Genomic DNA, 14,439 nt, shown 5'->3' with positions numbered 1-14,439 from the left:
GAAGGGAGGAGGAGCTTGGGGACCCAATGATCACATCGAGGGCAGTCACTGTGGTCACTGCTGGGGTATATACTGGGGCTTTACACCCCACCAAGTGCTCTCTCTGCCACCCACACAACTCCTGCTTGGAGTACAGAGGTTGAGGCTCTGAGCCTGCAAGTCAGGGACCAAGCTGTCCCATCCCCGCTCACCTTCTGCTCCGATGGAGACCAGCTTGACTCCTTTGCTGGCGATGAAGTCCAGGGCTTTGTTCACATTGTTGATTTTGTGCACTCTCATCTTGCCCCGCTCCGGCTTAGGTAACCGCTCACCTGAGAGCCACGCCCCGAGAAAGAGGGGGAGAAAGGGAAACTTTCATGTCCCTACTGCCCTCCATGGCACTCTGGCCCGTCCTCCCCCCACAGGCCAGCGCCTGGATGCGCTGTAGTGCAGTCGTTCAAAGCCTCAGTCTCTTCCCAGCAGCTTAGGGACAGCTGGGGTGGGCCGAGTCCCCGGGACGTGGGACAGGGCACCTGTTCCAGGTGTGGGGTGTGCTGCGTTGCACAGGAGACTCACCTGAAATGACCTCCAGAAGGAGCATGAGCTTGAGCCCGTCTCGAAAGTCCTCGTCGATGTTCTCAATCTGTGTGCCAGCCTTCCTCAGGTGGGAGTTGCACCAGGCTGTGAACGTCTGGGGAAGCATGAGAGAGAGGCCTGGAGGGTCAGTGTGACTGTTGGGGCCTTCTAACAAAAGGGCTGGGCCACCACCCTGACCCTGGGACAACAGTGGCCACCACGGGGCCTTCCTATACACTGTTTCTGATCCTTAAGCAACCCAGGCAAGTCAATCTGAGGAAACCGAGGCTCAGGGTAGTTAGCAGACCCACCGCACGATTGTCTGGATGATACGTGGCACAGCGTGGACTAGAACCCAGTCATGCAAATGTGACTCAGCGCCAGACCCCGGGTATGGAAATGAGACACAGGGTCCCCGCTCTTACATTCTTTGGGACAGACACACAGAGCCCTTCACCACCTCCCCCGACCCGAGCAGGCAGATGAGACCACAGGTCCTAGCCGGTGCTGGCTTCCTTCCCTCTCAGGTAGGAGCCATTGCCGGCACAGAGATGACCTGAGACAGGAAAGCAGATGGGGAAAAAAAAGCCTGCTGTAAATGTAAGGTTTCCTTCAAGTCAGTCTCTCTTGGAGTTTTGGACGGCCTGGCAGCAAGCGCCTCTCCTAAAAGGCCGGGAGCACAGAGCCTCTGAGCCCTGCGCAAGCCTCTATTCCTTGGAGGACATTCCACATCCCACCCTTCCAAACCTTAGGGGAGCTTAAGGAGGCTGGAAGGCAAGTGGAGGTAGGCACCCCCCCACCAGAGTTAGACAGCCATATCTGAGGAAGTGTCTGAAACACAGGGCACGCAGATGCCGGGACATGAAAGGATGCATTCGGGTACAGAGGGCCACAAACAACAACCCAAATCCCAAATCCCAACTCCAGAACACCCAGCACAGGGCACCAGCCACTCAGGCCCCGCTGGCCGGGCATGTCACCGGACATCAGCCCCCAGGAAGCGCGTCACATCAGTTAAAGGTGGACGCGTCTAGACACCTTCTGGGGAAACCGGCCCAATTAGCCTCCCACAGCAGGGTCTGGGAAAAATGCCATGCTTCTGTTTCTCACAGAACCCCCGTAACCCGCACCCCGCCCTGCCACCTCCATCTGCAGTGGCCAGCATGGATGTGGGCGGAGGGCCAGGAGCGTACAAGCACACGCTCCGTGCCCAGGAGCAGGCAGAGGCCACGTGGGGGGCGAGGGGCTTCCAAGGAGCCTCTGGCGGAGCACCATGTGTTTTGACAACTGTCACCACTCCTGCTCATTCAGACGCAACACTAGGCCCCTCCCAGACAAAGGAGCCGCCTAATCAACACGCCGTGCAGCGAGGATGGGCATGAGGTTTCCTTCCAAACCCAAACGGTGGATGTGAAGAGTTCCTCTGCACGGGGGACACAGACCCCATCCTGTGTGGAGCTGTCCCCTCAATAAGGGTGCCTGTACCCTGCCTCCGCCTCTCCTAAACTGGCACCTGCTGATCCCTCAAGATCAGCCTGAAGCGCAGCTCCTCTGAGACGTCCACACCGACTGGCTCACCCCGACCCGATTCTGACTCGGATGCTCCCTCCTCTGCACAAGTATCATAGCACCTTTCTCTCGGGCTCTTACAGTTGGGTGTTGTCCTCTGCCTCCGCACATGCCTGAACTCTGGCCACCAAGCAGGTGCTCACACTGAGGAAGCAGGAATGTGCCTTCTCTGCCTCATTCCCCAACCCCCTCTATACAGCTCTGAATTCAGACAAACCAGAGCCAGACTGCTGGTTACACTACTCATATGGAAACATCACCCGACCTTCCTTAACATCTGCCTCCCCGTCTGTAACGTGGTGGTGAGGACAGCACCCAAGTCACGGTCAGCGTGAGGATTCGTGATGGCGGAGCCCGCAGAGCACATGACGGCCCCGGTCGTCGCTGTGCCTCCCCAGATCTCCTCCTTTCCTGAAATCCTGCCACTGCTTCCAGAGTATCCTCTCCTTCCCCTGTCTGCCCTGGCCACCACGCAGTCCCTGGCAGCTCTCAAAAGCATTCTCTAGTCATTCCGTGTGTTACTAGAGGTTGCCTGCACGTGTGCAAGCTCCAAAGGGGCAGGACTTCCGTCCCACATCTCACATGCCCTTGTAATGTCTGAGGCACAGCCAGCTGCGGTGCTGGGCAGCGAGATGCGACTCAGCCGTCCTACAAACCAGTGGGCGGCAGCAGGCCGGGCTGGGGCAGGAAGTGGCCAGGAAAGCCGGCCACTGCCCGTGCGCGTACCTGAAAGATACCTGTGAGTGGCAAAGCGACCGATCGTACCCCAAGGCTGAGGACGGAAGAGGGCGATTCCCAGAGGGCAAGCTCCCCAGTGCTCCAGTGCTGCTGGGGCCAAGATGTAGGCCCCTGGTCTGCACGCAGGGCCAGAAACGTGTCTAAATGGCAGCCCTCATCACCTCAGCCTGTCTGGGTTATGCCCACATGCTCTCAAAGGGCACAGGTCTGGGTCTCAATGCCAACTCCCGGACCTACTTACACCTCAGTTTCCTTCTGTCGGATGGACTCACCAGAATCTACCTCCCATAGCTGCTGCAAGGATTAAGTGGGGGAGAGGCTTTAAAGCACCCGACACAGTACCTGGCATAAAGTTAATGCCAGATGAATTGTCTGCATGCACAGTGGCTGCTTCCCTCTCTGCAAAGGCCCTTACCCCACCTCCATGGTTTGGAGAGGAAATGAAATTGCAGGAAACCCTCTTTCTGTGGAGGCTAGGAACAAAACTCGCCTCGTGGGGTTCAGGCTATCTGTTCTCACAAACGTGTACCCCATCCTTTGCTCATCTTCTCTGGGGAGCACGTAAGAGCTCTGGGGCTTGGGGCTCACACGGACCTGGGTTCAAATCTGACCTCTGCCGGTGAGGCAACCTGCCCGAAGGGTAGCCCTGGATAAGCAATGAGCCTCACGTTATCCGATGATGAAGTGGGAACAGTTAACTTCTCTTAAATGAAGATCGAACAACATAATGCAAGTTAATCACTTCAGACTGTGCCTGGCACAGATTCTGTCAGCACTCAGGATTACACGTATGTCCAAAAAAAGACCTGTTTTCAAGTCAACGGTCACTATGCCCTGTACTTCTGTGTCCCTAGCTGGAAGCAGGCAGAGTCCTCAGCAGAATACCGAGCAGGTGCTTAGGAAGCGTATCCGCTTGCCTGGCCTGGGCGGCGAGAAGGAAGAACTCTCCTGAGCCGGCCACAGACAGAATGGAAACCCCACCGACAGGCCTCCCACCCCTATGCCCCGCGTGGCTGTTTTCTCCTTCTGGAAGATGACGGGCACGTGCTGACACTCGAGGCTCACAGACGAGGAGAACGGGCCCTCACAAGGCCATCTTCAGGGAACGAATCAACCCCAGACCACCACTTCTTTACGCAGTGACTGGGCAGGAGGAGCTGGGATTTGAACGGGACATTAAACATTCGGTTGTTCCTAGTTGGCCACAAGAATGACTCTCTACTCGACACTTCCTCTCCCTACTGGTTTAGGCTAAGATGCGTGGGGTAGACAGTGTGGAGGGGTGGTTTCAATAGACAGAGGCCTCGTGTGCCCACCACACCACCCACCGCTGTGCAAAATTCTCAGAGCGTTGAGCTACAGAGCCAACAGCTGAGCCAACGGCTGACAGGTTCCACTGCTCCGCATGCCCCAGGCTTCCGTGGGGTTGGAACACGTCCATTCCCTTGACAAGCATTTGCTGGGGGTCGACCCCAGGCCAGGTCCTGTGTCGAGGACACAGGAGTGAGCAAAAGCGGACACAGCCTGCACTCTCACGGAGCACCCAGTCTGAACAGGGAAAGGATGTCAGTAATCAAGCGACTGCTCAGCTACAGAAATAACAGCCGCAGGAAAAGTAATAGTAATGACCGGAGCAGCCACCTCTATAGAGCTCACTACGTGCCGGGCACTGTTCTAGGCACTTTGTCACGTATTAATTTCTCCCAGCTGCGTAACTATCTTGTGGGGTAGGAGCCACTACGGGCTCATTTTACAGATGAGGAAACCGAGGGTCGGACAGGTGTTGTGACTTGACCACAGGGAGTCACGCACCTGCAAAGTTACAGAGCCGGACTTAAAGCCAGGTCCTCTGAGCCCCAGAGGCCCCACTCCAAGGTGTCATGCATTTGCCCTCTTCCCCGCTGCCCCCAGAAAGGGAGCTAAAGACCATTCAGCATGCAAGCTCCTGATCTAGGTAGGGGCAGACACGGGGTAGTTTCCGAGGTAATTCTCCCACTCTGATAGGACTGAGAATGAGTGAAGACAAAAAATAAGGGAGACTGTGCAGATAACAAGAACAGCATGTGCAAAGGCCCTCCAGGAGGCTGGAGAGAGAAAAAGAGGGAACAAGGTAGAGCAAGCTGTGCCAGGAGGCTGGTGGGGCCTACCTCACAGGGCCTTCCAAAGGTCACACTGGCTGCTGCTGGCTGAGGACAGAGCTGAAGGGGGCAAGGGTCAATGCGTGAGGACCAGGAAAAAAGAGAGTAAAAAGCCTCCAAGAGAAACTCGGCAGTGGGAGAAAGACAGAGGAGCCATGCTGGAGACACTAACTGTCGTGACTGAGAAAGACAAGCTCAGCGTTTCTATTTTATTGGGGGGGGGGGGGGGGGGCTGTCCAGAGCTACTGGCACCCTGTGGGAGGAGGAAAAGACAAAGAGCATCGAGCTCAGCTAGGCTTTACTGTTAAGGCCATTTTCATGGTAAGCACGGACTCGGAACAGTGGCCCTGTCCTCAGGTGCTCAATGAATTTACTTGGTTGATTCCCAACTTGGAACCCCTACTAGACACTGGGCATGGGAAGAAGCGAAACAGATGCAGAATTTACATTCGGGGGGGGGGGGCATGCTAAAGGTAATTATGCAATCATCGCTAATTACTGCTTCCTACCATTTCTACATAGGGACTCTTTAAAACCTCCAACCTCTTCTGTGTCTCCCTCTCTCTGACCCTCCCCCATTCATGCTTTGTCTCCCTCTGTCTCAAAAATAAATAAACGTTAAAAAAAAATTAAAAAAAAAAAAAAGGGGGGGGGCTCCTGGGTGGCTCAGTCGGTTAAGCGGCCGACTTCAGCCCAGGTCATGATCTCGCGGTCCGTGAGTTCAAGCCCCACGTCGGGCTCTGTGCTGACAGCTCAGAGCCTGGAGCCTGTTTCAGATTCTGTGTCTCCCTCTCTCTGACCCTCCCCCATTCATGCTTTGTCTCTCTCTGTCTCAAAAATAAATAAACGTTAAAAAAAAATTTTTTTTTAATTAAAAAAAAAAAATAAAACCTCCAACCTCATGATTGTGTAAATTATCATCTCCATTTTACAGATGAGGAAACTGAGGTGAGGAGGGGTAAGTGACTTGCCCAAGGTCACAGAGCTCATCAACAGTTTCAAACATGGGGCGGCCGCTCATCCACAAGGCCTGAGTGGGACGCTAAGTACGCCTGGCAAAGCAGAGCCAGCAGAGCAGAGTTAGGAAGGCCCCAGCCCCACCTCAGCCCCCAAGCTGGAGGGGAGCTCACAGAGTGAGGTGGGCAGGCAGAGCTATGCCTCCGAAAGCTCCCCTACTTCTTCAAGGGTGGCCTGGACCCACTGTGAGGCAGCGAAAACAAAGCCAGTGGTGGCCCTGTTGCTCCCAGCCTGTCCTTGCCATTGTGAGAAGGGAGCCTGAGCCCAGCCCTCGGCCTATCTGGGGAGGAAGGAAGGATGTGGACTTGTCTGTCTTTGAGAACACACGTGAAAAAAAAAAACCACAGAGAAAAGGCTTTAGAACTTGCCTCTGCACACTGGCAGCCTGTTCAAGATTCTTCTCTGGTTGCTAAAATAGCACAGGGTGTGAGTGGGGGAGAGGGAGGGCCAGCAGAAGAGAAAGAGGAGCTTGTTGGCTCCTTTGGGACCCAGTCACCACTCCCAGTGCGGTGGTGCACCGGGGACGGCAAGCTTCAGAGGGGCCCCTGGGCGGTTTCTGCTTTGTCACTCTGTATGTGGGGGGAGGGAGAGGAGGCCATCACTGGCCATAAAGTCCTTCCTGTGTCACAAGGACCCCTCCCAGTGGCCAGGATGTGGGGCGGCTGGGTGAATGAATGATGGATATTGTTCTGGAGGTGACCTAAGCAGCCGGGAATGTGGCAGCAGGGGGCTTTAATGAGCCATTCATCAATGACTCCTTCCTCCAACCCAAAGAGGTAAACCCTGTCTACTCTGGGGCAGTACTGAATCCGAAGCAAACATCTTAAGACAGAGCAACCAAGTGGCTTTCCAGTGGGCACAGTGATGGTGAGTGCGAGAGGAAAGGGTCCTGGTGGGATGAGGCTGCCCAGCTGAAAAAACTTTCCTTCCCTCTTCTTCTCAACGACTTCCTGTTACAAAACACGTTCCCTGTTACAAAACACGGTCATAGTACTGAAGGGGGTGGTGTGGAGGGAAATGTCTGTTGGGAGCTGGGATTCCACTGAACCCAGAATAAAGGGAGTCTCTTGCAAAGTCAGTCTGGGTCTGGAAGCAGGCTCAACCCAGTCCCTTGGCAGGGGCGAGCATACTGGCTTCAAGGATCGGCCCCGGCAAAGAGGGCTCCCGGACCAGGGTCGAAGGCTGCACTATTTCTACTCACGCGGCAGATGCTCACATGTGGATTCCATTGACTCCACGCTTCACACGATTTTAGGAAAAACTCTTTGCTGCCTCACACCGCATCCCCCGCCTTCCACCGTGTACGCTGCCCACCCCCTTCGCGGGACAGCCCGGGCCGACAGCCTGACCCACAAGGCCCAGGACTGACTGCAATTGGTCACGGCAAACTCCCCCAGGGTACACGGAGGCAAGACAGGGCTCCCTACGGTGCCGGGAGTTTTCAGACCCCGTCTCTGCAATACCGTGTCGGGTTTGCCGCTCCGCTGGGGCATCAGCTGCCTTGAGGGGGAGGGCGCCGTCCCACTTCCTGAACTCCCACCTTGCCTGCTGTGGCCTCTGATGCTGCCCATGGTTCCTGCTTCCACGGGTCCTCAGGAAGGGTGTCTGGGGCTTGGACACAAGGGAGGGACGGCTATTTATTCCTAGGACAGGCATCCAGCCTTCTTATCGCCCATCTGCCTGGCCACTGCCAGGCTTCAGACAAGGCCTAGCCCCAGCGGGGCATCTTTTCAGTTCCTGAAAGCAGAAACTGCTCCCACCATAAAGGCCCTTTCAGGGCCCGACAGCTCAGCCGAAGGGAATCTGGGTTGCCAGTGGCTCAGGCAAAAAGGCGATCACCCTGGCAACATCCACACGGACCGTCCAGGGAGCGAGGGGATCTGTGAGCCTCTGGACGGTTCTGAGATCGTATGTGTGAGTACTATTTTTGAAGACCCACTGCCTTTACCAGATCTGAAGGGGACAGAAACCAGGGAGCAGGCTGAGAACAGATAACGGACTGGTCATGATAACGTGGCCACAACGTAGATGGATGCAGCCCCGCCAGCACGGGAAACTGAGGCTGGTGGTTTCGCAGCACGGGGGACACAGTGAGCTGCCCGCCCAGGACTCAATCCATAGCCAGCCAGGGGCAGAGCAGGCATGCTGTGTGTGCCTGCCCCATGACGACATCACCTAATTCGAAAGCAATTACAGGGAAATATGGAATGTTGCTTATGTCCTGGCCCGACGCTGCCTTATTCGGACTTTTCTCAGCCTACACAAAAAAGCTCTGACTTCCCAGTCGGAGGAGAGGTATAAATACCGCAGAGTGGAGTAGTGAGCATTCCAAAGGTCCTGCGTGTCCATCCAGAAACCAGCTTTCCCCCACACCCCCTCCCCGGCAGCCAACGTTCCTGCCTCGGCCAGTCACCCTGTAAAGCACCAGAAAGCGAGCACGCTGTCGCTCCAACAGACTGACTTGCGTGTAGTTCCTACCTCGCGATAAGCGCTCATCAAAAACTTTCCTGTAGGTCTTTACAGGGCCAGTTATTTCTCATCACTCAGGACTTCCCTCAGATGACATCACCCCAGGTCTTCCTTGCCCTTGACATCTGCACCATGCAATCACTTTACTCCGGTAGGTCATATTCATTGTACTCATTACTCTCAGAAATTATGTCCTTTGTCCAGAACCAGTCTTCCTCCCAAGCCTACCAGAATCTCTATGAGAGCCGAGTCCTGTTTGCCGCAGGACCCCACTGCCTTGCACAGTTGGTCCTTAGTAAATCCTACAATGAATGGAATGTGTTTGGGGCCTCTCATGTCTAGTCATTTATGACTTCATGGTTTCTAATCCCATTTTGTACTGGTGAGAGTCCCAAGATTTAGGGCTAAGACTGCTTGCTTTCAAAAGTTCACAAAAATAAATCCTGGGGCTACAGATATTCCACACGCAAGCCACAGAAGATGCTGCTCGCGGCTTGCCACTCCAACAGAAGGACAGGAGCGAGCCCTCAGGAGCCTCATTCACTCAGGCATCAAGGCCACTGGACTTGCAGAGACCCTGGCTCAAGGGCGGGACCTAGGCGGTGGGTAGCGGTGGGCAGGCTACGAGGCAGGCTGAGGAGAGGACAGAGTGGCACAGTGCTCCAGAGCAAGGGCTCTCGAATCTCAAACATGGGTTCAAATCCTCGCCTCGCCACGCCACTTACTGTGCGAGGCCTTAGAAAACAGAGGTCATCTCCCTCAGCTTCAGTTTCCTCCTTTGTAAAATGAAGGTAATAGGCACGGTGTGAGCATTCAATAGGGCAATACGCACAGCCTGCGGAGAGTAAGTGATCAGTAGACGTTCCATTCGTTACTGTGTAGTTCCTGTTCCAAAGGGGCGAAGCCACACACCCCCAGTATTGCTGGCTACACTCTGGCGGCCGACACAAAGTGGTCTTCCCCCAAACCTCCCTTCCCTTAGCCTGGCCACGCGACTACCAAACCAAAGGAATATAATGATCAGACCTGGTTTTTCACACTTTCCGAGATCCTTGAAGTCCAGAGGTCCTCGACCCTGGCTGTACCTTAGAATTACCTGTGAGCTCTTCTGGTTTTTGTTATTTTCTCTCTCTCTGTTTTTAAGACAATGAATATTGTTTTCAGCCACCAGGCTTTGAGGCAATTTGCTACCCAGCAGTAGATAACTAACGCAATATGGAAGCAGAGTTGCTGTATCATAGGTATGCGTGGATTCTTTTTAATCAAGTGCACAGTTTGGAGAGCCAATTTTTTAAAACTGAGTTGTAATTCACATACCATAAAACCCACCCTTTTAAAGTATAAAAATCAGTGAGCTTTAACTTATTCATGAGGCTGTACAATTATCACCACTATCTAATCCCAGACCATTTTTATCACCCCAAAACTGTGAGCACTCCCTATCTCCCCTTCCCCGCTAGCTCCTGGCAACTGCTAATCTACTTTCTGTCTCTATGCATTTGCCTCTTATGAACATTTCATATAAATGGAACTATACAGTATGTAACCTTTGTGTCTGGCTTCTTTCATTGTGCTTTCCAGGTTAACCCACGTTGTAGCCTGTATCAGTGAGTGTTTCATCACTTCTTGTCTGAGTAATACTCTATTTTATGGATGTCTCATATTTTGTTTATCCATTCATTCTCAAGTTGATGGACATTTGGGTCACTCCTACTTATGCTATTATGAATAATGCTGCTACGAACATTCATGTGTAAGCTTTTGCGCCAACGTGTTTCCAATTCCCCTGGGTATATACCTAGGTGTCTAACTGCTGGATCATATGGCAACTCTACGTTCAATCGTTTGAGGAACTACCAAGCTGTTTTCCAAAGAGGCTTCATCATTTTACATTCCCATCAGCAACATATGAGCATTCCAATTTCTCCACATCCTTGCCAACACTTGTTATTATCTGACTTTTTGATTATAGTCTTCCTAGTGGGTGTGAGGTGGTGTCTCATTTGCATTTCCCTAATAATTAATGATGTTGAGCATCTGATTAACCTCTTTGGAAAATCTGTCTTCTAGTCCATCTTTTAACTGGTTATTTGTCTTTTCATTGATATGTTGCAGGCATTCTTTATATATTCTGGACACTAGACTCTTACCAGATATATGATTTGTAAATATTCTCTCCCATCCTGAAGATTGTCTTTTTACTTTTACTTTCTGAGTGTCCTTTGAAGCAAAAAAAGTTTTTAATTGTCACTAAGTCTAATATAACTATTTTTCTTTGGTTGCTTGTGTTTTTGGTGTCCTATCTAATAAACACTGCCTAATCCAAGATCACACAGATTTTTAAAAATTAGATTATTATTATTATTTCTGATAGAGCACACGCATGTATGCGCAAGCAGGGGAAGGACAGGGGGAGAGAATCTTAAGCAGGCTCTATACTCAGCACGGAGCCTGATGCAGGACTCAATCTCACAACTGTAAGATCATGACCTGAGCCAAAATCAAGAGTTGGACACTTAACCGACTGAGCCACCCAAGTGCCCCCACGGTCACAAAGATTTATGCTTACGTTTTCTTCTAAGTTTTATGGTTTTAGTTCTTATATTTAGATATTTGATCCAGTTGGAGTTATTTTGTATATGGTGTGAGGTAGGGGTCCAACTCCATCCATTATTTGCGTGTGGATATCCAGTTGTCTTGGCACTGTTTATTGAAAAGACTACTCTTTCCCCATTGAATATGTCTTTTACTCTTGCTGGAAATCAATTGACAATAAATATATGGACCTCAGAGTTTCATAATAATGCCAAAACTTCACCCCAGGCCTAATGAAGGACCTGAAGGTGGGTCTTGAGCAACAGAATTCAGGAAGCTTACCAAGTGAGCCTAAAACGTTGCCAGGGTTGAGAACCACCACTCTAATTTATTAAACTCTCGCATTCTCTAAGTGAGGAAGGAATACGAGGCCCAGTTAGAACTACGCAACCCTTGGATTTGTTAGACTGGACTGGACCTTGGAGCTAAAAGAAATCTCAGAGAAGCAGGGGGTAGGCAGCCCAAGGTAGGGAGGTGCCCTATTCTCAAACAGACCTTTTCAGGAGCTATCCCACACATGGAAAACCAACCAACCAACCAACCAACCAACCCAAAGCTACTCAGATTACACTCCAAAGAACTGGGTCCTCCCCACAGGGGAAGAGCCTGCCCTCCCCACAGAGAATACACAGGGAGATAAGGGTCTGAACTAAAGGCAGGTGGGGGCCACAGGATGGAGGTGGAAGGCAGCACTCAGCTCTCAAAAGAAAGCTTTTTAGCAGGAAGAAGAGATGGGTGAGGCCTACCTGAAATAGCTACCTTTAAAAGAGAAAGAAAACTTCCACCTCCCAAAAGGCAGTTTTTAAATTAGGGCAGCAGCAGACTGGGGACATGCCCTCCGCCTCCTCTGGCCCAATGTGGCATTTTGCTGTGAAACGATCAGGCACAGGGGCCCTTCACCTGGAGAACAGGGAGTCTGAGCTACAAAAACCCCATTTACTTTCAATGGCTTACAGTTGAGCTCAGGTTTCGGGGTAGGAAGGGAGATTAAAGATCGTCTGGTTTAAACTTTGATCCTTCAAAAAGATAGCCAAGTGAGCCAATTCTGGCCCCGAGACTGTGTGTCTTGGAATCCGAACAGGTGCCTAAGAAAACCAGTCTTTAGAATCAACGTTTTATCATGGACAAATCCGCCTATGAACTTGCTTATCTAGATAACAGGCATTTGGCATGTGGGGAGAAAAGGTCAGAGGGGGCGCTGAGGGGACGCAAGTGTCATTCAGGCAAGTGCTTCTTCCGTCCTGAGCCGAGGCCCACCCCAGTGACTCCCCAACAGAACTGAGAAGTGAGAAGAGTGTGCAGGCAGGGGCATATGGGCAAACACCACCATTTCTCCCTCTGTTCACCTTCTAGCAAGACAGCCTGCTTCCGGCTGGAACTTACATGATCCACAAACTGGGCCTTGGTGGCGGAAGGGCAATCATGCTGGGCCTACAAGTGATTTCTAACAGTGGTGCAGGTTTCGCTTTTGACCACGAAACTCCTTGGTGATCCTTTTTCCTTTTTCTTGTCTTGGAACATTCTGACTTAATGGTCCACCGTTCAGGTCAGAAACCTCCTCCAGTGAAGGCAGGGAGGGGTGTCTGGAGTGAGTGACATGGCTAGGGCAGAACTGGATTGGTCTGAAAATCTGTGCTCTTGACACGGTGGGGGAAACCGGAGCTTGGGGCGGCGCTCACGGACATGCACTTGTTTCATGGGCGCTCTGTCCCACTGGCTTCCCACTCTCAGGCCTGGGAGTAAGACGATCCCTTTGAGAAGCAGGCCGCGAGAATATAGGGCATTTATCTGCGTGATCAATTCCTCTCATCTCTGAGTGGAGGAGCCCTGGCAGGCGGCCCATGGAGGTGTTGGGTACTCATCAGCCTGCCCACCCTCTCCTGAGGCTCAGTGCAACTCCTCTTTGGGGCTGGCACTGAACATGGGCTCAGTGAGTACTGGCTGAGAGAGTGAATGAATCCATCGTCAATCTGGGAGGTGCCTCAGACCAGAAATTCCTGGCTTAGATTTTGGAGTTTGCCAAGAGGTAATTGGTGGTGTTCAGAGTTATCCACTCTAGACCTTAGCCTCATGTGAGCAGGCTCTAGCTCTACTTCCTGGCCCTGTGACGGTGGGGGATGGGGGGCACAATTTCTGTGGGTTAAGAAATCATTCTCGATTTGGGGGGGGGTCTCTTTTTTCCTTTACCATATTCACTCCATCTTAGTCCCCCTGAATATACAAGACAGACAATATCAACCAATGTCTCAGGAGGATTTTTTTTTTAAAAAAGAAAAACGAAAAGAAGGTTCTATAGCCAAAGGGTAATTACAGGACTGGGAGGAACCAGTAAAGAGAGACTGAAACCTCTGACTCATAATTGCTCCATTAAAAATGGTGAAACCGTTTACCCTGGCACAGTGACAGGGCTAGACTCTCACTCTGGCTCGCCCCACCTACAGGCCGTCCTGGGGCTGGCACTGAGGCCCCGCCAAACCGCAGTAAGGGGCGACTGTCTCCAGGAGCAGTGTGATGTCAGAGGACAGGGAGGTCCCTGCCACTCTCAGGGGCAGATCTGACTCCCGGCCCCATCACAACAGGAGTGCCTTTGTGTGCACGTGTGCGTTGGGAAGAGGGGAGGTAATGGAGCACCACTGTGAAGATGTGGGTTCGGCTTTCCAGGGAGGACTCAGCCTACCAGTCCACCTGCCCCATCAGCGCTGCTAAGGAGCCGAACCATCGACGAAGACAGCAAGAGGTGTTTTTATGACTGGGTCGGGTATAAGGCCCACCCTAATCTAACTGTACAAGTGACTCACATTTATTGAACACTTACTGCTTACCAGAATTTGTTCTCAATGCTCGACATTTTACAGATAAGGCTAAAAGCTGAAGCAATCTGCCACAGTCACACAGCTGGGAGGCGTCAGGGTCAGGATCCACACGTCTCCTAACCAACCTCAAGTCTGGCTGAGACTGCTTTCTGTTTCTGGTTGTTGCCGTGTCGGGCCCCACGTGAGGTACCTCACATATTTTCTCTCATCCGATCCACTCTAACGAAGACACAAAACCAAATGCAGTCCCGGAGGCCCTTGGCCAATGCCATCTTCCGCCAGCACCAGAGGCCCAGCGCTGGGCCGCAGGGTGAGTCATGGGAGAGGGAGGGCTAGTCAGGTGATCCAACGAGAATCAGAGCTATGCTGAGGTGGCCTGGTTACCTTGACATTCCTGTGATTCTGCCAAGGTAAAAAGTAACCCGAGGAGTTTGCCTTATATGGGCACAATGACAGATTTCGACACAATGTGTTAACTGACCCTGCATCAAATCCCGGATTGCATAGGAGAGGCCTGATAAAGCTCTGAAAGTATAGGAAATAAC

The 14,439-nt window shown here is 52.2% G+C and overlaps 1 protein-coding gene across 2 annotated transcripts in view; it reads right to left on the bottom strand.

Moving 5' to 3' along the window:
* The window catches only part of ACTN4 (actinin alpha 4), a 71,282-nt gene that overhangs the window by 26,257 nt on the left and 30,586 nt on the right, over window positions 1-14,439 (bottom strand). The window contains exons 1-3 of one of the 2 annotated variants that reach the window (XM_047835998.1): window positions 7,558-7,563; window positions 556-670; window positions 192-311 (exon numbers count right to left, since the gene is read on the bottom strand). In XM_047835998.1, coding sequence (XP_047691954.1) covers window positions 192-311; window positions 556-580 — 145 coding nt within the window. In that variant the 5' untranslated portion in view covers window positions 581-670; window positions 7,558-7,563. Of the gene's footprint in view, window positions 1-191; window positions 312-555; window positions 671-7,557; window positions 7,564-14,439 lie in introns of those variants that run through there. The other variant, XM_047835997.1, reaches the window with a different exon arrangement.

Source organism: Prionailurus viverrinus, chromosome E2 (genome assembly GCF_022837055.1).
Source record: "Prionailurus viverrinus isolate Anna chromosome E2, UM_Priviv_1.0, whole genome shotgun sequence".
Lineage (NCBI taxonomy): Eukaryota > Metazoa > Chordata > Mammalia > Carnivora > Felidae > Prionailurus > Prionailurus viverrinus.
The sequence above is the reverse complement of the archived record's forward strand: the minus strand, read 5'-3'. Positions and strand labels throughout refer to the sequence as shown.